This window comes from Malus sylvestris, chromosome 7 (genome assembly GCF_916048215.2).
Source record: "Malus sylvestris chromosome 7, drMalSylv7.2, whole genome shotgun sequence".
NCBI lineage: Eukaryota > Viridiplantae > Streptophyta > Magnoliopsida > Rosales > Rosaceae > Malus > Malus sylvestris.
The window spans coordinates 26,666,429-26,691,820 of record NC_062266.1 but is presented as its reverse complement, the minus strand read 5'-3'; the positions used below and the strand labels follow the sequence as shown (position 1 = coordinate 26,691,820).

Here is a 25,392-nt window from a genome sequence, read left to right as displayed (position 1 = left end):
ATTTCGTTGCCTAAACCTTTATTTTCTTTTTTTATTATGTACGCATAACACTTAAGAAATTGAACGGTATATATATTTATTAAGTAGCTTTAAATTTATTATTGTAGTTCGTATCAGGGTTTTGTTAGAAAAATATATTATTGTAGTTTGGATCAAATTTTTGTTAGAAAAATATATTTTAAATTGACGATTGAATTAGTTCATTGTATTCATATAGGGTCAAGGAGTGTAGCTGTAAAAAATTCATCAAAATCGGAGTTGAAACAATCGTTAAATCGTGATATTTCGTTTATAACCGTAAAAAAGTTTTGTCCCATTACTTAATCTCTGAATGTTTGTTTTTTGTGATTTTTGGTGTATATGATCTCGAAGTATATACAAACAAGTTTGACGGTTAGATCGTTGAAACTAGTTTCGTAGAATGCGTATCTCATCAAAACAATAGATTCACCAATACTTAGAGTTTATTTATATTTTCATTAAGTATAACATAAGATTTTGTGGTATCCACTAGTGTAAATATTTTAAATTGAAGATCAAATTTAGTCATTGTATTCATATAGGTCAAGGAGTGTAGCTATAAAAAATCATCAAAATCGGAGTTAAAATAACCGTTAAATCGTGATTTTTCATTTATAACCGTCGAAAAGTTTTGTCCCGTTACTTGATCTCTGAATATTTGTTTTTTTGTGATTTTTGGTGTATATGATCTGAAATATATACAAACAAGTTTGACAGTTAGATCATTGAAACTAGTTTCGTAGAATGCATATCCCATCAAAACAATAGATTCATTAACACTAAGAGTTTATTTATATTTTCATTAAGTATAACATAAGATTCACTAGTGTAAATATTTTAAATTGAAGATCGAATTCAGTCATTATATTCATATAGGGTCAAGGAGTGTACTTGACACACCCCGTCCCGAAGGAGGGCATGCTGGCCGTCACGTGAGAGTGACGTAACCATTTGCACAGTACGGAAGCTTTAATTATACAATTTATAAGTTGATACACCCGAAGGTGAGTCCTAATTTTGTCCAATCTGTCAGAACACCGTCGAATTCCTCGTAGTCACCACACCTTTGTGATTCCTGAACCTGGAGGGGCGCAAAACCAAAATTGAGTGGGTCAGTAAAACAATTCTTTTCCAAATCCAAACATTTCTCAAAACGTTGTAACCCCTCTCCGTAAAACCTGTATACTTTCCCAGAAATGTAAAATATAAATATACATATATATTCTCAAAACTTCATTTTTACTATCTCAACATTATCTCTTTATCAATCATGCCATGCCATGTCATCTCAACATTTCTCATATTAATTATGCCATGCCACATCATCTCAACAGTAATAAGGTATGAATGCATCAACATAATCATATCAGGTGCAAGAAAGTAATCAACCGTAGGCCCTCTAATAGCCCTATACGGTTGAACCTAGAGCTCAAAATCTATCATTATCACTCTACCGGAGTCACCTCTGTGACCCGTCCGGCCTTCTGCACACAAGTTACGCTCTAGTGCTTCTCATAAATCATCTGTGCACATAATCTAAGGTCACCCACCAGTCGGAATCTCACTAACACTCTCGCGACTGGTCTGTCGTACCCACTCCGCGTGGACTGTACGACTAGCATCTACTTGGATCCAAGGCGAGCGTGCGATGCGGTGAATACTATAAGCACTAAACCATGGTGCAGGATTTGAGCTCAATATATATCATCATCATCATAACAGTAATTAAATACTCATCTGTGCGTCCACCGCACCATTTCATACATATGCATCATAAATCAGTTCTTACCTGTGCGTCCACCGCACCAATTCATACATATGCATCATAAATCAATTCTTACCTGTGCGTCCACCGCACCAATTCATACATATGCATCATATATCAATTCTTACATGTGCGTCCACCGCACCAATTCATACATATGCATCATATATTAATTCATGCATGGCATTTCAACTCACATTTCTATATACTTTTCATATCAATTCTATGCATGGTATTTCACTTCCCGTTTTTCCACATAACTCATATGCATTTCATTTTAAACATAATTTCATGCATTTTCAATTTCTGGGAAAACGTTAAGTATATATATATATACGGAAAACAAAACTGCCCACTCACCTGGAGTTCGTCCAACAACTCCCTAGCACCACACATCAAGGCGTCATGACGATCGCCGCCTAGAATAGTAATCAAATCCAGGCTCAGAATTCATATCGATAGAATACATAACTTATATAAAATACGTCACTACGTTGATCGATCCGGAAGATCTGCCACTCAGATTTTAAATCCATAACTTCCAAAGGTCCACATTATACCTCTAGGACAACATCCTAAAATTTCATTACCATCCAACGGTCGGATCTCCGTCAATTTCCAAAACTAAGTGACGGTTAACATTTTATATTATGGACTTACAATTCCAATTCTGGAAGATCCGTAACTCGGATTCCCAATCCGTAAGTTCCAATAATCCTCAAATATTACGTATTACAACGTATCAAAGTTTTGGTGACGATCCAACGGTCGGATCATCAATTCACATTTTCACCTAAATGTAAAAACTATAAAACGTTATTTGAACACCTAACCAACAATCCTCAATAACTTTCTCATACGGTGTTCAATTTAGGTATATGAATATACCACAGTGATCTACTCGACGTCACGGACGTCGACATATTTTTAAAATAATTTTATTTTTATTTTTTATTTTTACTGTAGCACCTTCTTCTTCCTTGGGTCGCCGGACTGGTTTTTCCGGCGGCCGTTTTCCGGGCAGTTTTTCAAATTGCCATAACTTTGTCCTTTCTCAACGAAATCAAGTGATTCAAAAACTAAAGTTGTAGCCCTTGAAGATACAAAGAGAATGGTACCTTGAAAAACACATAGTTCGCCGTGGTTTGGCCGGAAACTGCCTTGAAAGCCTCGGAGGTCGCCGGAAACTGGGTATTTTTCAAATGAGTATAACTTCTTCAATACTCAACTAAATTGAGTGAAACAAAAAGGAAAGTTGTAGTACTTGACGAGACAAAGAGATTGATACCTACCTCGACTCCTAACTCGCCGGGGATTCGCCGGAAAATGCCTCGAAAACTCCGGCCAAACTTTGAACTTGTCGATCTCCGTGTTCTTACGTCCAAAAACTTCCAACGAAGCACTCCGAGCTTCCTTGGGACCTTACTAAACTCGCTGTGATCTTGTTTTAGCCTAAAACGTAACCAATTCAAAGCTCATGAACAGTGTCATCTCACGGCAACTTTAGAACTAGGGTTTTCGAAGTGAAACTTACCTGAAATGGATACCAACGTGATCGTGAAGTCCTCAGGATTCCAATGGTGGTCTCAAACTTGACGTTGGTATAGATTTAGGGTGGTTTTGTGGTGGTCCGTGTGAGTTCGAAGGAGAGGGAGAGAGAGAGTGAAAATCTGAAATGGAAGAAGAAGAGAGAGAAGGAAAGGTTACGGAAAATGGGGAGGAAATTAGGGTATAGGACCCTACCTAAAGTCCAACACAACAATAGCTTAGAAATTTTAGGTAAAACAAACACCAAAATTACGCACCTTAATCCCGTTTAAGGGCGTTTTTGTAATTTCACGTCCTCGGAATTAAAAATTCCGGGACGGGCTGTGACAATCTCCCCTCCTTATAGAATTTCGTCCCCGAAATTCCAGCCACCAACCAAACTCTCAATACTAAAAAAAATAGCCTCGGATACATATCTTTCATCCGTTCTTTTGTCTCCCAAGTAGCTTCTTCTGCTGAATGGTTCCTCCACAATACTTTTACCAAGCTCACGATCTTATTCCTCAGAGTCTTATCTTTCCAATCCAGTATAGTCACTGGTTCCTCATCAAGTCGAATCCGGATTAATCTCCAAAGGTTGAACCAGAATCTTATGCGACAAATCTGCCACCTAGTGACAACGCATCGAACACAAAATACATTATGTGCCTTAGCCAATTCTGAAGGCATCACAAACTTGTATGCAACTTCGTCGATTCCTTTAATGATCAAAACGGACTGATGTGTTCAAGACTTATCTTGTCTTCCTTTCTGAATCTTACTATTTCTGTTCATGGTGAAATTCCAAAAATATCAAACCATTTACCTTACACACTCGATTAGTGGCATATCCATCTGTTGATCTCTTTTGCCATTCCTGGTTACTTCAGTTTAACTTAATCACCTGAATACTTTGAGGAGACTCATCCATAGTCTCAGGGTCTACTAAAACTCTTTCTTGATCGAATCTTTCTCTACCCAGAAACATTCCATTCACAAGTCATCAAAAACCGACTCACGTGACACATTTCATGGTCCTTATGGCGTTACTTCGGAAACTGCACAACCAACATACTTAAGAAACTTAGCAGTTCCGTAATCCAATTCTCTTTTCCATAAAACAAATTAGTAATGTTGCACTGTCTGGGAAAGGTTGTTACTCAACACTGGAGTAAATGTACTAACTTGTTACTTAACAAGTATAACTTCTTCTCGATCTTCCATTCTTAACTTTACTTTAGTTGGTTTCCAATCCACAAGAAGATAATCTTGGCAAACGTGCCAGACATTAATCTTACTGTAGTCTTCTCGCCAAGTGCTTGAGCTAGAACAAACTTTACGATCACCCTGATCGTACAATCATGTTCATTAAGCAATACAATTCACTTTCGCTGCCTCATATCAAAATCCTTCCAAGTAATGGATATTGAAGACTTTTTGGATTCGTAAAAATCTTGCATTCTTATCAACATATAATGCCTTCATAACTTCACAGCAAGAATGATAATCATGACTTCCAAATCACCAGTAGGGTAATTCATCTCATGAGGTTCCATTTATCGTGAAACGTATGCAATCACCCTAACATTTGCATCAACATGCCTCCAATACCATTCAAGAAACATCACTAAAAATTTATGATTACCACTATTCTCTGGGGATACCAAAATACGTGCATGAGTGAGGAAATACTTCAGTTGTTGAATCCTTTGCTCACAATTTCCTTCCCACTCATACATAACCTCATTTCTCCACAGTCTCGTCAATGACAAAGCAATGACTGAAAAATCTTTCACAACCATCCAAGATAGCCTGGTAAGCTAAGAAATTCCGAATCTCAATTACAGTTCGTGGTTGTTCCAATTCCTCAATTTCTGCTATCTTTTAATGATTCACTTGAATACCTTAAGCAGACATAACAAATTTTAGAATGCCACTTGATCCATTTAACTTTAGCTTTTGCTAAACTTAGCATACAACTAACGTTCTCTCAATCTTTGCTTCATTGACTTAATACGTTTACATGCTCTGCTCTGGCTCAGAATATGCCAGAATATCTTCAATGAAAATGATATCAATCTATCAAGGCATTATTGGAATACTTCATCCATCAACTCATAAAACAGCATGAGTATCCATATAGCATCACCAAACTTCATAAAGACTATAACGAGTCCAGAAAAACAATCTTAGGAACAACGTTACTCATAATTTTCAATTGATAGTAAACAGACTTCAAGTCAATCTTTGAAAAGATACAAGCACCTTTGAACTGATCAAATGAGCGTCAATACACCACAATGGATAACGGTTCTCATTCGTTACCCGATTCCATTATCTATAATCAATGAACAATCTCTAAGTCCATTTTCTTTCTCACCAACAAACTGGTGCTCCTCAAAAGTGTTGTACTAGGTTGAATAAAACTTTTATCAACCAATTCTCTCAACTGAATTTCCAATTCCCTTAACTCATCATGAACCAATCTTTAACATAAATTTATACCTGGCAACAAATCAATAATGAACCTCATATCTCTGCCTGAAGACAATCCAGGTATACTTTTAGAGAAGACATCAAGAAAAGTCTAACTCTTTCGACATTATTCACACTACTCCAAACAACATCATTTAGCACCACATGAGCTAAGTATTTTTGACAGTCTTTCGAAAACAATCTCTTTGCTCTCACAGCATAAATAACAGCCTGACTCAATCCATTTTGCATACTTACAAAAGTAATCTCTGTTCATCCAGATCGATGGAAAGTACTGGTTTCCCATAACATTTCGTCTTGTCACAATTATAACCAACCACTCTAATGGAAATAATTTAACCGACACAATACATACTTTATTAATACTGAACATTCTAAATAAGTACAACATTAACATAAAATAACCTACCGGTTTGCTTGCTTAACGAATCCACGAATGAGTTATTAATATTACGGTCTGCAGCCCGCAATACTGATAAATCATCGTTGTCTCGATAAGTAGGCAACCACTCACAAAGATATAACATTACTATTTTGTCACTCAATGCAAAATACATACACTCATCTCAACTACATTTATTTACTACTCTCAAGGTAATAACATACATAATAAGAAATATATCAGCCGAAGTCAACTAGAATGATCAATACGACTGATTCAACTCTTATCTCAATAATACGTCGGCCGGATCCACTCCGCGTGGTCGGTACGGCCGAGCCTATAACTCACTAATTTCTCATGTGTCAGTCAAATCCACTTCTCATGGTCTGTACAGCTGAACATATAACTCATCAAATCTCTCTGTACTCACGGTCAATCCGACCAAACTACTAAATCCATAACTCTGCTGAATCGACACTATGATATCATGGAAAATTGTTGAGTACAACTGATTCTAGGGACGATTCACAATTCTGTGTCCCCTCTGTTCACATAAACACATTCATTAATTTCACACTTCCCAAAGTGTTAATTTTGTACCTGCTGCACAAAGTACATTTCCTTTACTCGAGACACCTTGTCTCAAATATCTGGGATTACCAGTATATCCATCACTTTTACTCTGACCAGCGACATTAAAACCTCAGCTGGAAGAATTAACTCTAGCTTCACTTCTTCGAAGCTCTGAATCTTTCTATATCCTTGATATGACGAATCATTAACTTTATCGTCTTCTTTTAATTCCTATTCTTTTCTTATTCTTCTTTATTCTCGTTGCTCATGTTCTCAGAGTCCTCAAGGCTCAACAACATCTTGTATACTCCTGGTAAGAAGTACAATGGATAGTGGTCACCCAAAATACCACTTCCCTTTTTGCCACCCAGCTTAAAACAACATAACACCTCCACCAAATTCACAACAATATCTGGATGGAACGAGGCAAGTCTGAAAACTTTCTATAATATCCCTCGATCATCACCTTCCTTGTCTCATATTTGTAAACTCTTGTTTACTACCATCGATAAATGCCGGAGGGATAAACTTTTCCTTTAAACAAGTCCTTAAACTATTCTCAATCGACTGATTCCTCTGGTGACAACAATTCATACTCCTGTTTCCACCAGGATACAAATTCATAACCAAAACCCGGTAGTCGTCTCGACCCCTTGTCAGAAGGAAATTTCCTTTGACTTGCATAACCTGAAACATCTTTTCCAAATGGTTAAACCGTTACTTCGCTCCCTCAGGTTCATCATTTCATAAGGTGATTCAAATTCAACTCATAACCCGTCTTAAAATGTCCATTTTGATAATATACCGAATCACCATAATAATAGTTTCCCCCAAACCGCTAATTCAAGGAGACTAAATTCCTCTAACTACGTGGTTTGCTACGAGGCGGTGTAATTCTGACAGAATTCACTATAAACTTCTCAAGATGTCCAAGATTGCAACCAGGCTCTGATACCAACTGACACACCCCGTCCCGAAGGAGGGCATGCTGGCCGTCACGTGAGAGTGACGTAACCATTTGCACAGTACGGAAGCTTTAATTATACAATTTATAAGTTGATACACCCGAAGGTGAGTCCTAATTTTGTCCAATCTGTCAGAACACCGTCGAATTCCTCGTAGTCACCACACCTTTGTGATTCCTGAACCTGGAGGGGCGCAAAACCAAAATTGAGTGGGTCAGTAAAACAATTCTTTTCCAAATCCAAACATTTCTCAAAACGTTGTAACCCCTCTCCGTAAAACCTGTATACTTTCCCAGAAATGTAAAATATAAATATACATATATATTCTCAAAACTTCATTTTTACTATCTCAACATTATCTCTTTATCAATCATGCCATGCCATGTCATCTCAACATTTCTCATATTAATTATGCCATGCCACATCATCTCAACAGTAATAAGGTATGAATGCATCAACATAATCATATCAGGTGCAAGAAAGTAATCAACCGTAGGCCCTCTAATAGCCCTATACGGTTGAACCTAGAGCTCAAAATCTATCATTATCACTCTACCGGAGTCACCTCTGTGACCCGTCCGGCCTTCTGCACACAAGTTACGCTCTAGTGCTTCTCATAAATCATCTGTGCACATAATCTAAGGTCACCCACCAGTCGGAATCTCACTAACACTCTCGCGACTGGTCTGTCGTACCCACTCCGCGTGGACTGTACGACTAGCATCTACTTGGATCCAAGGCGAGCGTGCGATGCGGTGAATACTATAAGCACTAAACCATGGTGCAGGATTTGAGCTCAATATATATCATCATCATCATAACAGTAATTAAATACTCATCTGTGCGTCCACCGCACCATTTCATACATATGCATCATAAATCAGTTCTTACCTGTGCGTCCACCGCACCAATTCATACATATGCATCATATATCAATTCTTACATGTGCGTCCACCGCACCAATTCATACATATGCATCATATATTAATTCATGCATGGCATTTCAACTCACATTTCTATATACTTTTCATATCAATTCTATGCATGGTATTTCACTTCCCGTTTTTCCACATAACTCATATGCATTTCATTTTAAACATAATTTCATGCATTTTCAATTTCTGGGAAAACGTTAAGTATATATATATATACGGAAAACAAAACTGCCCACTCACCTGGAGTTCGTCCAACAACTCCCTAGCACCACACATCAAGGCGTCATGACGATCGCCGCCTAGAATAGTAATCAAATCCAGGCTCAGAATTCATATCGATAGAATACATAACTTATATAAAATACGTCACTACGTTGATCGATCCGGAAGATCTGCCACTCAGATTTTAAATCCATAACTTCCAAAGGTCCACATTATACCTCTAGGACAACATCCTAAAATTTCATTACCATCCAACGGTCGGATCTCCGTCAATTTCCAAAACTAAGTGACGGTTAACATTTTATATTATGGACTTACAATTCCAATTCTGGAAGATCCGTAACTCGGATTCCCAATCCGTAAGTTCCAATAATCCTCAAATATTACGTATTACAACGTATCAAAGTTTTGGTGACGATCCAACGGTCGGATCATCAATTCACATTTTCACCTAAATGTGAAAACTATAAAACGTTATTTGAACACCTAACCAACAATCCTCAATAACTTTCTCATACGGTGTTCAATTTAGGTATATGAATATACCACAGTGATCTACTCGACGTCACGGACGTCGACATATTTTTAAAATAATTTTATTTTTATTTTTTATTTTTACTGTAGCACCTTCTTCTTCCTTGGGTCGCCGGACTGGTTTTTCCGGCGGCCGTTTTCCGGGCAGTTTTTCAAATTGCCATAACTTTGTCCTTTCTCAACGAAATCAAGTGATTCAAAAACTAAAGTTGTAGCCCTTGAAGATACAAAGAGAATGGTACCTTGAAAAACACATAGTTCGCCGTGGTTTGGCCGGAAACTGCCTTGAAAGCCTCGGAGGTCGCCGGAAACTGGGTATTTTTCAAATGAGTATAACTTCTTCAATACTCAACTAAATTGAGTGAAACAAAAAGGAAAGTTGTAGTACTTGACGAGACAAAGAGATTGATACCTACCTCGACTCCTAACTCGCCGGGGATTCGCCGGAAAATGCCTCGAAAACTCCGGCCAAACTTTGAACTTGTCGATCTCCGTGTTCTTACGTCCAAAAACTTCCAACGAAGCACTCCGAGCTTCCTTGGGACCTTACTAAACTCGCTGTGATCTTGTTTTAGCCTAAAACGTAACCAATTCAAAGCTCATGAACAGTGTCATCTCACGGCAACTTTAGAACTAGGGTTTTCGAAGTGAAACTTACCTGAAATGGATACCAACGTGATCGTGAAGTCCTCAGGATTCCAATGGTGGTCTCAAACTTGACGTTGGTATAGATTTAGGGTGGTTTTGTGGTGGTCCGTGTGAGTTCGAAGGAGAGGGAGAGAGAGAGTGAAAATCTGAAATGGAAGAAGAAGAGAGAGAAGGAAAGGTTACGGAAAATGGGGAGGAAATTAGGGTATAGGACCCTACCTAAAGTCCAACACAACAATAGCTTAGAAATTTTAGGTAAAACAAACACCAAAATTACGCACCTTAATCCCGTTTAAGGGCGTTTTTGTAATTTCACGTCCTCGGAATTAAAAATTCCGGGACGGGCTGTGACAGTACTTGTAAAAAATCATCAAAATCGGAGTTAAAATAACCGTTAAATCGTGATTTTTTGTTTATAACCGTCAAAAAGTTTTGTCCCGTTACTTGATCTCTGAATGTTTTTTTTCAATTTTTGTCGTATGCGATCTCGAAATGTATACAAACAAGTGTGATGGTTGGATCGTTGAAATCAGTTTCGTAGAATACGTATCACATCAAAACAATATATTCATTAACACTTATACTTTATTTATACTTTCATTATCCACTAGTGTAAATATTTTAAATTGAAGATCAAATTCAGTCATTGTATTCATATATGATCAAGGAGTGTAGCTATAAAAAATCATCAAAATCGGAGTTAAAATAACCGTTATATCGTGATTTTTCGTTTATAACCGTCGAAAAGTTTTGTCCTGTTACTTGATCTCTGAATGTTTGTTTTTAAAAAATTTTGGCATATATGATCTTGAAGTATATACAAACAAGTTTGACGATTGGATCATTGAATGGTAGGTGTGTGTGTGTGTATATTAAGTAGCTTTAAATTTATTTATTTTGTATGTATAACACTTAAGAAATTGAATGGTATATATATTTATTAAGTAGCTTTAAATTTATTATTGTAGTGTGGATTGGGTTTTTGTTAGAAAAATATATTATTGTGGGTTTTATGCAAAAAAAAAAAAAGAATTTGAAGGGAGTAAAGTCACATTTTCAATAAATTTTATTATTTTCTTTTTTATTATTTATAAAAATTATTTTGATAAATTTTGCGCGACGAACCAATAATTCGTCGTGCAAAATCCTTAAATTTGGACGAGAGCCAAAAAATGGGATGCGGGATTTAAAAAAAAAAAAAAATTTTAGACTTTGACCAACCAATTTTTCGTCACGCAAAACTTTGCGCGACCAAACTCTAAAAAATTGGGCGGCCACCAAAAATGGGACGCGGGAAATTTTTTTTAAAATTTTATTCAAGTGGTCGCGCAAAACTTTGTGTGACCAACACTTCGTTGCGCAAAACTCTAAAAATTTGGGCGCGCACCAAAAATGGGCTGCGGGAATTTTCTTTTAGTGGTCGCGAAAAACTTTGCGTGACCAATTTTTCGTCACTCAAAACTTTGCTTGACCAATACTTCATCGCGCAAAACTTTGCGCGACCAACACTTCATCGGGCAAAACTCTAAATATTTGGACGGGCAAAAAAATGGGACGCGAGAATTTTTTTTAAGACTTTGTGCGACCAATATTTCGTCGCGCAAACTCATATCCTTCATCACGCAAAGTGACACTGTTTTTAAAACCAAAATAACTCCTCCACAATTTTCTCAATGTCTTTCTCTACTCTTACCTCTCCTTTCTCTTTCACTCTCCCTAAATTCGACCCTCTCTCTCACACTCACTCCTCTCACTTAATCTCTCTTCTCTCTTCACTATCTCTCACTCTCACTCACTCTCTCATCTCTCTCTCACTCTCTCATCTCTCTCTCACTATCTCCTCTAATTCTCTCACACTCACTCCTCCCTCTCATTCTCACTCACTCTCAATCTTGCCAAAAGGTATATTCACCCCAAATTTTAATTTTTTTCATTAGTATGTATTTTTGGAGTTAGTTTTGAGTTTGGTGCGGGGTTTGGGGTCGAGTATAGGATGAGGAGTGGAGTTTGGGGTCAGATTTGATGTATACCAATTTTAGGGGAGATTATGCCAATTTTTTGTTATTTGACCATATATATATATATATATTTTTTTTTTTTGTAGGGAATCGTCTAGACTTTGACGGCTAAAGTTGAGGATTAGAACGCTATCGAAACATATCCACCACCACTACCACCACAATAGACTTGTATTAGGATTTTATTATTGTACTTTGTTAATTTATGTGTACGTTTTGAATATATTATATATGTTGGATAATTTGATCACTATTTTTCATATGTAATTTTATTTTGAATATGTCAATTTAAATTAATGTAATTAAAAAAATAAAATCATACAATTAAATTAAATTTAAAAAGTAAAAATTCGAAAAATCTTGCGCTACGAAATATTTTGTTGCATAAACAATTAATATAAGAGAAATAATAAAACAAAAAGTCAAAAACCTTGCGCGACAAAATATTTCGTCGCGCAAAATATTAAACTAATTTATTTTAATTAAAAAAATTAAAAAATTAAAAATTAAAATATTTCGTTGCACAAAGCTTTGTGCGACATTATCTTTGTCGCGCAAAGTATCTTTGCGCGACAAACTACTTCGTCGTGCAAAGCTACTTTGCGCGACAAAATGCTTCGTCCCGCAAAGATAATTTGTGCGACCAACTAATTTGTCGCACAAAATAGCTTTGAGCGACGAAGACCCTATTGTCAGGAGCTTTGCGAGACGAACCATACACGACCAAAATTGCGCAACGAAATTGTACTTTGCGCAACAAACTTATTTCGTCGTGTAAATTGTTTTTTGTAGTAGTGATTTGAAATTTGGCTTAGAATTCCTGTCAGATATAACCGACAGGATTCGTGAGATTTCTGGCCAGCCCGGGGCTATCTGGCTGGCTGAATTGGGCCAGCCCTTTGGCCATTTCAGATTTCGTGGGGCCCACAAGTCCTCTGGCCTAGCCCTCGGTTGGAGGCGGTTTTTGGGCCTTTTTTTGCCCTTTGGCCCTCTGGACCCTTCGGTTGGAGATGGTCTTACTTGTAGGCATGGCCATTCTGAATGTAAACTGAAGTAGTCTTCTACTTCCAGTACCCTTGATGATCTCTACTAACGAAATAAGGTTGTAGTATTGGTGAGAATTGATTGGTATGGAAGCAGGGATTGCTATGTTTTAAGTTTTATAGCTAGGGTTTCTATCCAATCTCGCCTATTATTGGAAAGGATATCAACCCAAACTCTATTAAATCAATTAATTAAAGTCCCATCATGATTCTAAATCTTTTTATTTACTTATGTCCTTATTGATTGCATATAATTAAGACTCCATAATTTTTACTCTATTAGGGCACCAAGTATCCTTGAGAGTCCAATGACTTGTAAGCCAAGTCACCTAACCTTCCAAGTAATCTCGGTATACAACTCATTGTCATTCATATTAGGATTTTCACTAACTGCATCGGGACATTTCATGTAAAACCCTACAATGTTGGCTTTTAGTATAAAACCCTATACACATGTTGGCCTGTAAGTACCTCTTGAAACTTAATAGACAATGCCGTCTATCCAATTCATAGTCTTTTATTTTATTTTTTTATTTTATGAGATCGTGAGTCATGACAGAAGACTTGAAACTTAACATTTTACGTATCTCGGCAAAATGCGGCCTCAAATTTGAGTGTGATCAACTCCAACTCCAATCCCATATTATCTGCAGTTAATTTCTAACTAGTTCCATTTATATTTCCCCATTATATTGTACAGTTTTTACTGTATTACCATTTATCAGTTTCTTTTTTGAAGCCTGGAAATAATTAAAGGACTCTGCGACTACTTCTGGGAAGTTGGCCCCCCACCATTGAAAAAGGACTTTGTCAGCTGCCAAGTTACAAAACCAGGTACCAATATAAACAGATTTCAGATGCATTTTTAAATACATATATATGGATGAGAATGAATCTCACATTAATGAATGAGAGACCTTACATGTACTTATAAGGAGTTCTGCTACTTTCCATATTGCCAATTGATTTTATGGTAGAATCTCAACTTTCTTCATGGTATCAGAGTAGCCATACGAGACCTTACATTTATGGTGGAAGCTCAACTTTCTTCAGAACTAATCCATGTATAATTAGTAAAAGCCAGGTAGTAATTAATTAAACTCCTTTGCTTGTGGGTAGTTTGCATATATTATATATGTATCCCTTGAGCACTGAACATTATGTGCAAATTTCCAACGGATATATCTTCATTAATGGGTTCAAAAACACAGATTGCTTTGCTTTTGAACAATTAGGCGTGCACCTAATTAACAACCGACGAGATGATGTCTGCATATACTGCACATGACTTGTGGTTTTAATCAAAGAATTTTGTATTGATCACACATAAGCCAACAACTGTTGTGCACGTTTAAACGGACTAAATCTGTGATTTCCGATGTAAGATTCTATTCTTCAACAATCTGTTCCAGCACCATTAGGTTCCAACACAGATTGCTAAGGCGCAATTTTAATTATTTAGTCTTATCTCATCAAAAGGTCCCGATACATTTTACAGTGTTGAACAACACTACTTACTCTTTATTTCATAAATAATTTGTTCTACCGTTCTAATTAAGGTGGGAAATTGAATTCATCCACGTCCATGACTTGAATCGAGCCACAAAAACACCATTCATAGCAAATACTTCAAAAACAAAAAATCAGAAGTAATGTTCCTAGAAACTTACAAAGCAATATAATTGAAGACATAGTACCATATGGCCAACTGCTAAGTGTAGATATGAAGTACATAACTCCCTCTAAAAAAAGTTGACTATTCTGGGAAACTTTGACCATTCAGGCAGCCTACTGACTATCTATATTTGTAGGTAAAAAGTAAATTCTTTACATTAATGTTCAAGAGTTTCAGTATTTCATCACTATCAATCTATACTAAAGGGATGGCTGCAAAGTTACGTGTATATTAAGAGAAATGTTGTTCAAGTTCTGCATTCATTGAACAATTCACAATTCACAGTTCAAAAACCTAGGGCCATGGAGATCCTGATGACAATGTCTCTACTCGTTCTTTTCGGCTTCTTCTCCTTCTTGAAGTTGGTTTTCCGAAGGGGAGATCAGTGCTGTTACCTGCTGGCTTACGAGTGCTACAAGGCGAAAGAAGACATGAAGATCAACAGCGATTCCTGCGCGAAGATCGTCTTGCGGAACAAGAATCTGGGGTTGGAGGAGTTCAGGTTTCTCTTGAAAACCATTGTCAATTCCGGTATTGGAGAAGAAACTTCCTGCCCAAGAAACATAATTGAAGGCCGAGAAGAAAATCCAACCAGGGCAGACGAGCTTAATGAGATGGATGGCATCATTTTCGACACGCTTGACAAGCTTTTCGCAAGGAATGCTGCAATTCCTCCTTCACAAATCGACATCCTTGTTGTCAATGTGTCGATGTTCTCCCCCGCACCCTCACTAACGTCGCGCATAATAAACCGGTACAAGATGAGGGAGGACATCAAGAGCTTCAACCTCTCGGGAATGGGCTGCAGCGCAAGCCTCGTTGCCATTGATGTTGTGCAGAACTTGTTCAAGTCGCATAAGAACGCAAATGCGGTCGTTGTCAGCACAGAATCCATAGCTCCAAACTGGTATTGCGGCAAAGAAAAATCCATGATGCTCACGAACTGTCTGTTCCGCTCGGGAGGTTGTTCGATGCTGTTCACAAATAACAGAACCCTACAGCACCAAGCCAAGTTGAAGTTACAGCATTTGGTACGTACCCATATTGGCTCGAACGCTGAAGCGTATGAATGCTGCATACAGCTAGAAGATGAGAGTGGATACCAAGGGTTTCGCCTCACCAAACACCTCACGAAAGCAGCTGCTATAGCTTTAACAATGAACCTCCAAGACCTAGTCCCAAAAGTGCTTCCACTGAGAGAATTATTTCACTACCTGGTGGCCTCTAGGGTTCGGAATAGAACTGGTACTAAAAGCCAAAAGCTAGAAGCAGTTGGTATAGGGCTAAATCTCAAGGCAGGAATAGAGCATTTCTGCATTCACCCTGGTGGAAGAGCAATCATAGATGGAATTGGGAAGAGCTTAGGTCTAAGGGATTATGATCTTGAGCCGTCTAGAATGGCACTTCACCGGTTTGGCAACACGTCAGCAGCCGGATTTTGGTACGCTTTGGGATACATGGAGGCAAAGAAGAGGCTTAAGAAGGGCAACAAAATTCTGATGACTGGATTTGGAGCAGGTTTTAAGTGCAACAACATTGTGTGGGAAGTATTGAAGGACTTGGATGATGCCAATGTTTGGAAAGATTGCATAGAAAGTTACCCTCCTAATAATACTCTGGGCAATCCTTACATGGAGAAGTATAGTTGGCTCAACGACGAATATCTAAGCTTTGTTAGGCTCGATTTCTCCCAAATTTTCGCTTAAACTTGCTTTTTCCCAGTTAATTTTCGTCATTTTCTTTATTTGTATGCTGCATGGTGTGTGATTTTGGTTAATGTTTGTGAGCTGCTTGAAGGGTTTGTATAATTTCTTCAACAGATCATCAAATTGTTGTTCATTGTGCTTGAAAACTTGTGCTATCTATTTTGAAGCTTCAACATAATAGTTCAAAGTGATTCGGGTAATATTCATCTAATGAATGGTCAAGCTATATTCTGACCTCCATGTTTAATTCTATGAATCGTAGTCAGATCTTTGGTGTTTTTGACTTGCCTAATAAATTCTGAAAGAAATTTGAACTGCTAGTCTGCTACAAGTCTATAAAGTAAAAGCCTGAAAAGCATGGAAAATTTTATCTTAGAACCATACTTAACCGCACCTCCTTGTTGGCTAAGTTGTGATCAACGGATTTTTACTGTACACACGTCTCAAACAGAATTGTTAATGTTTTTTAACACCGTTAAACATTTAAAGATTTTTTTTAGCAAAAACATATCAAATCGCGTATGGTAAAAATTCGTTAATCGCAATCGAGTAAACAATGAGGTGTAAGTGCTAAAACCCTTAAACTTAGTATGGTTCTTAAACTTTTTACATGTATGTGTGTGTGTGTGTGTGTGTATACCAAAAGAATGGCAAGAAAAAAGGTAACTTTTGAGGTGAAATTATATTTACCATATCTGTTTTTTAGGGGCACATTTCCATACCTTCTCAATGTCTCTTTTGTGTTACAGATCTGTATAGCCTTGAAAGAGTAGCTTCTGAGGTTCACATTCAATATCTATGCACCTCGTTTAGAAATGGAAATTGGCTGATATTCTGTGAAACATGTTACATTGCCATTACCAAAAAAAGAAAATTGAGGAAGTGGTCAAGAACTTACAATTTAAATTTACAAATATCTTGCAGCACTGTTTCTGCGTAACCATTGATCCAAGATAGTTAAGGATTTATTATAAAATTAGTTAGTAATATCGAGAGTAGTTTACTTACTTATAAGCATATGCGAGATCCTTTCTTTTATTAATACGTGATTCATTCTCAACAAACTCATTTACGTATGATGAATTTTTAAGCCTAACATTTGAACAACACAAATTGAATGACGTCGAGCATGTATGACGGATGGGCTTCACAAGTAAGACAAACCAAAAAGTAAGTTGAGGTTCCACCATAAAACCAATGGTAATAATAAAAAAATATTTCAACTACATATAAACATATGTAAAGTCTATTTTCTTGTAAACTAGAAATTCATTTTCAACGTAATAATGAACTGACACATTTCAGAAACATAATAAATTTCTCCTGCCTATGGTCTTCTGCCATGCGTCGTCTCAGTCATAAGTTGGTCCTTTCCTTGCCATCAAAGTAATAAATTGGAAAATAAGAGAGTCACAAAACCATAAATGCCAAGGCAGCATAGCCTGTAGCAGAACTGTGTGCTGCAGTAATGTCTGCTTTTATCTTCATCAACCAAATTGTTAGAAAATAGTGATAAAATTAGGCGTTTAAACTTCCATTTTAACACTTGAACGTTTGACCAAACAAACACTTCAAACTAGTTTTCAAAAAAAATGAACACTTAAAACTACTTCCACCGCATCTTCAATACAAGCATGGCAAGAAAATATCAAACTCTGGTTGCCAAATGCACATTGAACATCCTCCAAGCAAATGTCTCACCCAGGAAGCTTTAGAACTATAAACAATGTGTAAAATCATTTGTAAAAGTTCACTTTTCAAAGAAAACTAAGTTGTATCTTCTTGGGTTCAAAATGACAACTGATTTCATGTTAGTTTTGGGATGACAATTTCGAATACAACATGTTACACGAGTGTACACGATTAAAACTGTTAAAGTAATATTATATTTAGTAAAATGATGACTTTTCTCTTATTTTTTTATGAATGTATTGACACCATCTCAAAGTTTTGGTCATTGAGTTGGGCAACAACATTTTCCATTATCTATTCTAAAGTTGAGGAGGGTATTTTGTCCTATGGGTTTGGGACGGATTGGGTGGGTTGTCGTGTCATTCGGTGAGGGTTTGGGGGATGGGACCCATGTTGCGTTTGAGAGAGAGAACGAGCAAGAGAGAGAGGGAAATGGAGGAGTGGGGGATAGAGAGTTGATTGCGGGATTGACAGATTGAGGGATTTTTCTGCTTTTTGAATCTTTACAATTTTTCTTGTCAATCGATTCTGTCTTCTTCACTTTACCTTTCAATTTGGTTTTGTCCTTCACAAATCTCTGCTTCTGTCCGTCTTCATTTCGCTCTCTTCGTCTCAAATCATGTGTTTTTTTTTTGCTTCACAGAATAGTCACGAGCAAATCATGTTTTGGTTTATTTAGAGATTTTGTTTCCAGTCTCCATTTGGTGCCTTACTCAGATCGACTCTGCACTCATCATTGACGACTCCACCTTCACGAAGGACTCCACAAATCCCAAGACCAATAAAGGTAAAGCACGTCCACCTCTCCCTTTCATTCGTTTTCATGGCCCAATGTCAAATGAAGCAACTCTGATTCATGCATGTGTGTTTGGTGTATTTTGTAAAGGGGCTTCTCAATCTGTTGTCTGGACTGAAGAAAAAGCGGATAAAGCTCTCAAAAATTTCAGATATGAGAAAAGACTATGTCTACATTGAAGTCCAAATAAGATGGATCCATGAAACTATGAAAGCTAATATATGAATAACATTTTTGGTATGAAAGCCCTAAAATTGAGACAAAAAAGGAAGGATGGCAGACATGAAGAGGGCTTTGGTGCGAGGATATGCTGTGACGGCTTTAAATAATGATAGAGGTCAAATAACCATATCGTTACTATTATTTAATTATTTTTTTTTTGTAATTATATTTGTATGAATTTTTCATTAAAATTTTCGACATAATTTCACTATATATTATGATATCTATTGTATTTGTTGTATAAGATGTGGTCTGAGCAGTACTACTCATATTGTCCAAGTGCATTTAGAAGGTTTTAGTGCACTTCAAGGGATCTCGGGCTCACAGAAATTTCTGATGCACAAGGCGTAGATCACTTGCCTTCTACACATACTTGGTAACTTCGACTCTAATGTCATTTTTTTTTTCTTGAATATGTTCTCTATTATCTGTTTGAGTTATCAGTTGCCATTTGAAACTACTTTTCAAATAACTTTTAGCATCCAAATTAAGTTTATCCAATTGCGAGTGCGGAGCGCTTATTAAAGAAATTTACTAAATCCGGTATGAGATGTGAAAAGAGGTACATGGTCTTTGACTTCGTTTGTTGGTTTAAGTCGTTTACTGTGCATTCCATATTAGTTCCATTTAAATTATATCAATTACAGATCATATGGGCAGAGGTTTCCTAAGTTGGTAAATGGTTTTACCAAGTCTTCTTACTTATAGGTAATAAGTCATTTATTATTGTTATTGGATTTGATTTGATTCCAATGGGTTGCACATGTACATTTTGGATTGGATTCCTTTGCTTTATAGACAATTTCTAAATTTCCTTTTCTATTTCTCTCCTAATAATGGGTTTTCTAGAATTTTTATAGGGAGAATTGCGTGTGTGCAAAAATATGGTGGAAGGAATTGATGGATCTTAATTTTATTCTAATTATTTGTGATTAAGCTGATTAAGTGATCAGGCGTGTAATTACTTTGATTTATGCCAATTAGGCTGATGATGGTGTTCTAAGAATTGGAAAAAATTGATTATTTCTCTTTTAATTTCCTTTTTATACATATTGAAATATTTATTTATAGAAAAAGTTTATTGTTCATTCTATTTTATTGATTAGAATCGTCTAACTTTTAGGTTTTTTTCTAGAAGGATATATGATGACAAAGTGTGTCAATATAATGGAAATAAAGCGAAGATTATGGAGTCGAGTACCCAGATGAAGAGATTAAGGAATGAGTTTTGAATCCTAATAATAGTTGCTCTTTTCCTTGGAATGGTCAATGCTTTCGATTTTTGGGTAGAGAATTTTAATGAATTTATATGTTTTCCTCTGCTTTTAAGTGTTTTTAGGTGATTAGAGCTAAACATAGAGAAAGTTTTTGAGACTTTTAGATATGTTGGACCTCTCAAGGTTGATGTGGTAAGTATTATGGAGTTATATGTGCAATGGTCAAATTATTTTTATGTCTGTCGAATTCAATTTATTACTAGTTATGCTACAACTTACTACTATTAGTTTTTACTCATTTTTTGAAAGACAAACTGCGCAAAGATTTGCTTGGCCACTTTGATAAATTGAAGTGATTAGGAATTAGGACTTGGTTATATCCAACAATTCATTGCCTAAATACAGAATTCATATAGAAAATGCAATCTAGAAAATTCATTCAAGTATAGTGTATAACTTGAAATGCAATCTAGAAGGGTAAATCGAGTGACTTCTTCTTTGTTTTAAGTATTGACAAATGCTATTGACTAACTGTTCACAAAATAATTAATACAAAGTACTTTAAAAAGAGAGAACCATGTTATGCAATGTGTATAATCAGTGTACGTATAACACAGTATGTGTGGATGCAAATTTCTTCCTCCTTGATCTTGGACAATTTTGCACCTACAAAACAATTAACACCTTAGGTTAAGGCCAAGAGCCTCACGCGCCCACGATGAATGGGGGGGGCTTTGGCCGAAGAACCTCCGATGCCAAAGTTAGAATTTAGAGAGAAAGAGTGTTTAGAGAATTTTGGGATTTTTGCCAAAGTGTTGGAATTAGCTTTTTGGTGAGAATGGGAGTATATTTATAGGGATAGGAGGTGGCTAGGGTTTTTTGGGTTTTGTTCATGATTGATGGTAATTTTAGGAGTTATGTAGTTAATTGACTAATTAATTTGGCTAAATAGAATTATTGCCAAATTAATTAGCTAATTAGTGGGATGAAATGGGAAAATATGGGGAGATCCACTAGGATGGCCGGCCATTTGGGAGTTTTGGGGTTAAATGGATGACTTTCAATTAACAATTAATATATTATTTAGGTAAATATATTAATTGGCTAATTAACATTACAAAAAGGAATGAATATATGATTTTTTTGGCATGATTAACTAATCAATAAAAAAGATTAGCTAATCAGATGTGAAAAAGGTAAGTCAAAGTGGGAAAATAAAGGAGATGGCCGGCCCCTCTTTTGGGAGAGAGATAACCGGCCTTTAGGGTGTTTTTTTTTGGTGTTATGGCTAATTTAATTGACAAATTAATGAGTAATAATCCCATTAATTTGTCAATTATCTCAATTTATGTAGGATAATTGGTAGGTTATGAAATAACTACCTAAAATGTGGATGGATGAGATAATTTGGAATTGGTTACCTTTTCTGGAGCATTTTTTACTTGGTTGAGGATGATTGCTTGCTACTCGCATGTAGGATCCTCGTTATACCTCAAGGGTATTTTTGTCTTCTTTTTCCCAAAATCCACGTGTCGCCTTGTGAATATTTTTGGCTCCACAGTATGTGCGGGTGTGCGTGTGTGTGTGTGTGAATATTTAATTAGCTCACAAAGTTTGTTTGTTCATGTGAATTTTAATTGTACTAAGCATGTCAAATTGCTATGGATTTGCTTTGTTTGTGAATTTTAGAAATTTGGATCGTTGGAGGGAGCAATTGGGTCGTTGGTTTTTTGAGGTATATTCAGTTACAGTAATTTTGTTACTATATTGTTGAATTTTTATTACTAGAGAATTGTGATTTTGTTACCGTTATTTTTGGGTTTTCTCCCATGTGAAATAGAGAATTGGGCCTCAAATTTTTAGGGCATTCTCTAATTTTTGTGATATTTGCTGTGTATTTTGGGGCATGCTTTAATTTTTGTGATGTGAAATCCCTGTAAGCGCCTCTAAACATTGATCATTTGTTTTGTTGATTAGTCTTAACGCCAATACCTTACCCTAAGCTAGGCATCACAACATCTGTAATTCTTTAATTCATTTATGAGAGCATATTCGTGCTGCTGTGCTATCGTTATTATTTAATACACTGCTTAATTCGAATTTTGATATAAGTTTTCATTAGAATTTAGAACCTTTGTTATGATCAATAATGTATTGTTTTTTGAAACGAAATGATGTATTGTTTTGGTCGATGATGTATTGTTATGATCATTAGAATTTCATATACACCTGTGATTTAAATACCATTGAATATTTAATATGCATTTGCAATTATTTTGGTAAAGAAATTGAAAAGGAATGTAAAGGTCTATTCCTTTTGAGCTGGGTTGCTTGCCCCTCATTATCATTTTCTTAGATTCTAACTTGCATTAGTTATTGGATCACCCAATACGTCAAAACGATCACTTTCTATATCACGTGTTAGTTTATTCACTTTGTGGATAGCTTCTTCTCTCCAATCTATATGCTCAACTTGGAATCAACATTTTTGGTATGTAGTATTCTGAAATGCATTCCTTAAACCCAATTGTTTGATTTGGAAGATTATCATGTCAGTGTATTATGATCATCAAAATGGGTAGTGTTGTTGTATTGCAAGATTTCTGATATGCTTCAACTTCAGGTACAGAAGGGTCCTCATGATGTGGATGCAAAGAATATTAAAATGAGCATGTTTAGCTGCCAAAAAAAAAAACAAAAAAACAATGACAAGGATTATGAAGGGAGAGGAAGAGGAGGGAGATGACGAGTAAGTAGTTGTTTTGGAATAAGTTGCAGTTGTAGAACTTAGAAATGAATTTGCAGACCGGATGTATATTTATACTCAAGTGTAGTTTTTGCCTTTCATTTTTTCAATTTGTTTTGTTAATGGTTAAGAAGACACGAATTACATGTATGTAAATATTGCATATCGTATATATACGTGAAACTTTTGACATGTTTTATATGGTTTAAAAACCTGCAACATTGCATGGACACCATCACTAGTTACCACTGTTCTAAAAATCTCCGCCTAGCGCTGCCTAGGCGGGGCAGCTGGCCACCAGCTCGATTAATGCCTAGGCGTTTGAAAATTAAGAAATGGCATCTAGACCTGCTGAGGGGCCTGCCTAGATCGTGTAGGCACCCACCTAGCCTGCCTACGTTACTATGAAGATTGAAGCAGTAGCTCCAATGAAGATAGTCGAAGAAACTGAGATTTAGAGACAGAGAGAGAGACAGAGAGATTTCAGAGAAGATTTCTTTTTTATTTCTTGCATGTTTTTCATCATCAATTACACCTTTAGCTATCTGTATTTATATTATTACATTCCTTGCTCTGTAAGCCAAGATATGAAGTATATCAGTTTTAACAGCCTTAACAACCTTAGCACCATATCCTAACAGCCTTGTAACTTCCTTTGGATCTTGTGACACTTGTCCTCATCTAGACCCTTGAATTGCTTTCACTTGAATTCTGCTCTTGATGCTTGTTGTCCTTACTTATACTCTTACATCCCCCCTCAATCTTATGCGTGAGGGAACTGAGCATGAGATTGCCACAGTGATGGTGAAACAAGGGTGCAGATAAACCCTTTGTGAAAATATCAGCAAACTGATCAGCAGAAGAAACATGTTGAACGTGAAGATCTCCTCTTGTCACCTTTTCACGAACAAAATGATAGTTAATCTCAATGTGTTTAGACTTCGCATGAAACATAGGATTTGTGGAAAGAGCAATGGCGGAAATGTTATCGCAGTGAATCATGGGGGCGTGAGAGAGAGGAATATGTAAATCACAAAGCAACTGTCGAATCCAGGATAGTTCAGCAGCTGTGATAGCAAGAGCTCGATACTCAGCTTCTGTGGATGACCGAGAGACTGTATGCTGCTTCTTTGAGGACCAGGAAATAGGATTGGATCCAAGAAAAACGATAAATCCAGAGGTGGAACGTCGGTCATTTGGATCCCTAGCCCAGTCGGCATCACTATAGAATAGAAGAGATAGGGGTCCAGGTTTAAAATGTAACCCATAATCTGGTGTGCCCTTGAGATAGCGGATGATCCGTTTGACTGCAATGACATGGGACTCTATAGGATTATGCATGAACTGGCAGGCTTGATTCACGGAGAAGGCTATGTCAGGCCTTGTAAATGTGAGATATTGAAGAGCTCCCACGATACTTCTGTATTGATCGGGACTGTGATACGGCTTGCCATCATCTTTTAAGAGTCGATGATATGGTAAACAGGGAGTAGCACAAGGTTTACACGCCTGTAAATCCACCTTGGCAACTAACTCACTGATGTATTTGGATTGGGAAACAAATAAACCCTCTGCAGTGTGACTAATTTGCAGCCCCAAGAAATAATGTAGATCACCTAAATCCTTCATTTCAAATTCAGTAGTAAGAGCTTTGATGACTTGAGCTATTAACTGAGAAGAACTTCCAGTTAAAATAACATCATCAACATAAAGCAGTAAGACAACAATGCCTTGTTGAGAGGATTGAACAAAAAACGATGGATCAGCATGTGAAGACCGAAATCCCAAGGCTGGTAGAAAACTTGTAAATCTGTCATTCCACGCTCTTGGAGCCTGTTTTAACCCGTAGAGTGACTTGTGAAGCTTACAGACATAATTAGATGGATACTGGGTGCTGAGAAATCCGGGAGGTTGTTCCATGTACACGTCTTCTTGTAAAACGCCATGTAAGAAGGCATTTTTGACATCAAGTTGCCGAAGTTGCCAGTGGAATTATGATGCCAAGGCAAGAATAAGATGAATGGTTGTAGGTTTAACCACCGGACTGAATGTTTCACCGTAGTCGACACCCTCTTCTTGACTGTACCCTTTAGCTACAAGCCGGGCTTTATATCGTGCCACAGTGCCATTGTCATTCTTCTTGATTCTATATACCCATTTACATCCAACCAAGTTCTTGTCACGTGGAAGAGGAACTAGGGACCATGTT

General features: G+C 36.8%; 2 protein-coding genes and 2 long non-coding RNA genes across 5 annotated transcripts; 2 read left to right on the top strand and 2 right to left on the bottom strand.

The window, feature by feature from the left end:
- Positions 1 to 984: 984 nt before the first annotated feature.
- On the bottom strand, positions 985 to 9,299 carry LOC126630797 (uncharacterized). The gene is made up of 5 exons (XR_007626113.1): positions 8,673 to 9,299; positions 3,321 to 8,620; positions 3,079 to 3,238; positions 2,905 to 2,973; positions 985 to 2,205 (listed from the first exon to the last, which is right to left on the bottom strand). It is a non-coding gene; the product is annotated as an uncharacterized LOC126630797 (long non-coding RNA).
- A 5,681-nt stretch (positions 9,300 to 14,980) lies between these two features.
- On the top strand, positions 14,981 to 16,710 carry LOC126627902 (3-ketoacyl-CoA synthase 19-like). The gene has a single exon (XM_050297472.1). It carries the CDS (start codon positions 15,107 to 15,109, stop codon positions 16,508 to 16,510), a length of 1,404 nt encoding a protein of 467 aa, XP_050153429.1. The 5' UTR covers positions 14,981 to 15,106; the 3' UTR covers positions 16,511 to 16,710.
- Positions 16,711 to 18,635: 1,925 nt separating this feature from the next.
- LOC126629466 (uncharacterized) lies at positions 18,636 to 23,375 on the top strand. 2 transcript variants are annotated; one of them, XR_007625766.1, is made up of 4 exons: positions 18,636 to 18,989; positions 19,089 to 20,629; positions 22,127 to 22,172; positions 23,061 to 23,375. It is a non-coding gene; the product is annotated as an uncharacterized LOC126629466 (long non-coding RNA). The 2 variants fall into 2 exon arrangements; XR_007625765.1 differs by lacking the exon at positions 23,061 to 23,375 and having other exon boundaries at positions 22,127 to 23,034.
- Positions 23,376 to 23,864: 489 nt separating this feature from the next.
- On the bottom strand, positions 23,865 to 25,103 carry LOC126630234 (uncharacterized mitochondrial protein AtMg00810-like). The gene has a single exon (XM_050300341.1). It carries the CDS (start codon positions 25,101 to 25,103, stop codon positions 23,865 to 23,867), a length of 1,239 nt encoding a protein of 412 aa, XP_050156298.1.
- Between the last annotated feature and the right edge of the window lie 289 nt (positions 25,104 to 25,392).

Coding starts and splice junctions, on each gene's coding strand:
- LOC126627902 (XM_050297472.1), top strand. CDS start 15,107: ATGGAGATCCTGATGACAATGTCTCTACTCGTTCTTTTCGGCTTCTTC.
- LOC126630234 (XM_050300341.1), bottom strand. CDS start 25,103: ATGGAACAACCTCCCGGATTTCTCAGCACCCAGTATCCATCTAATTAT.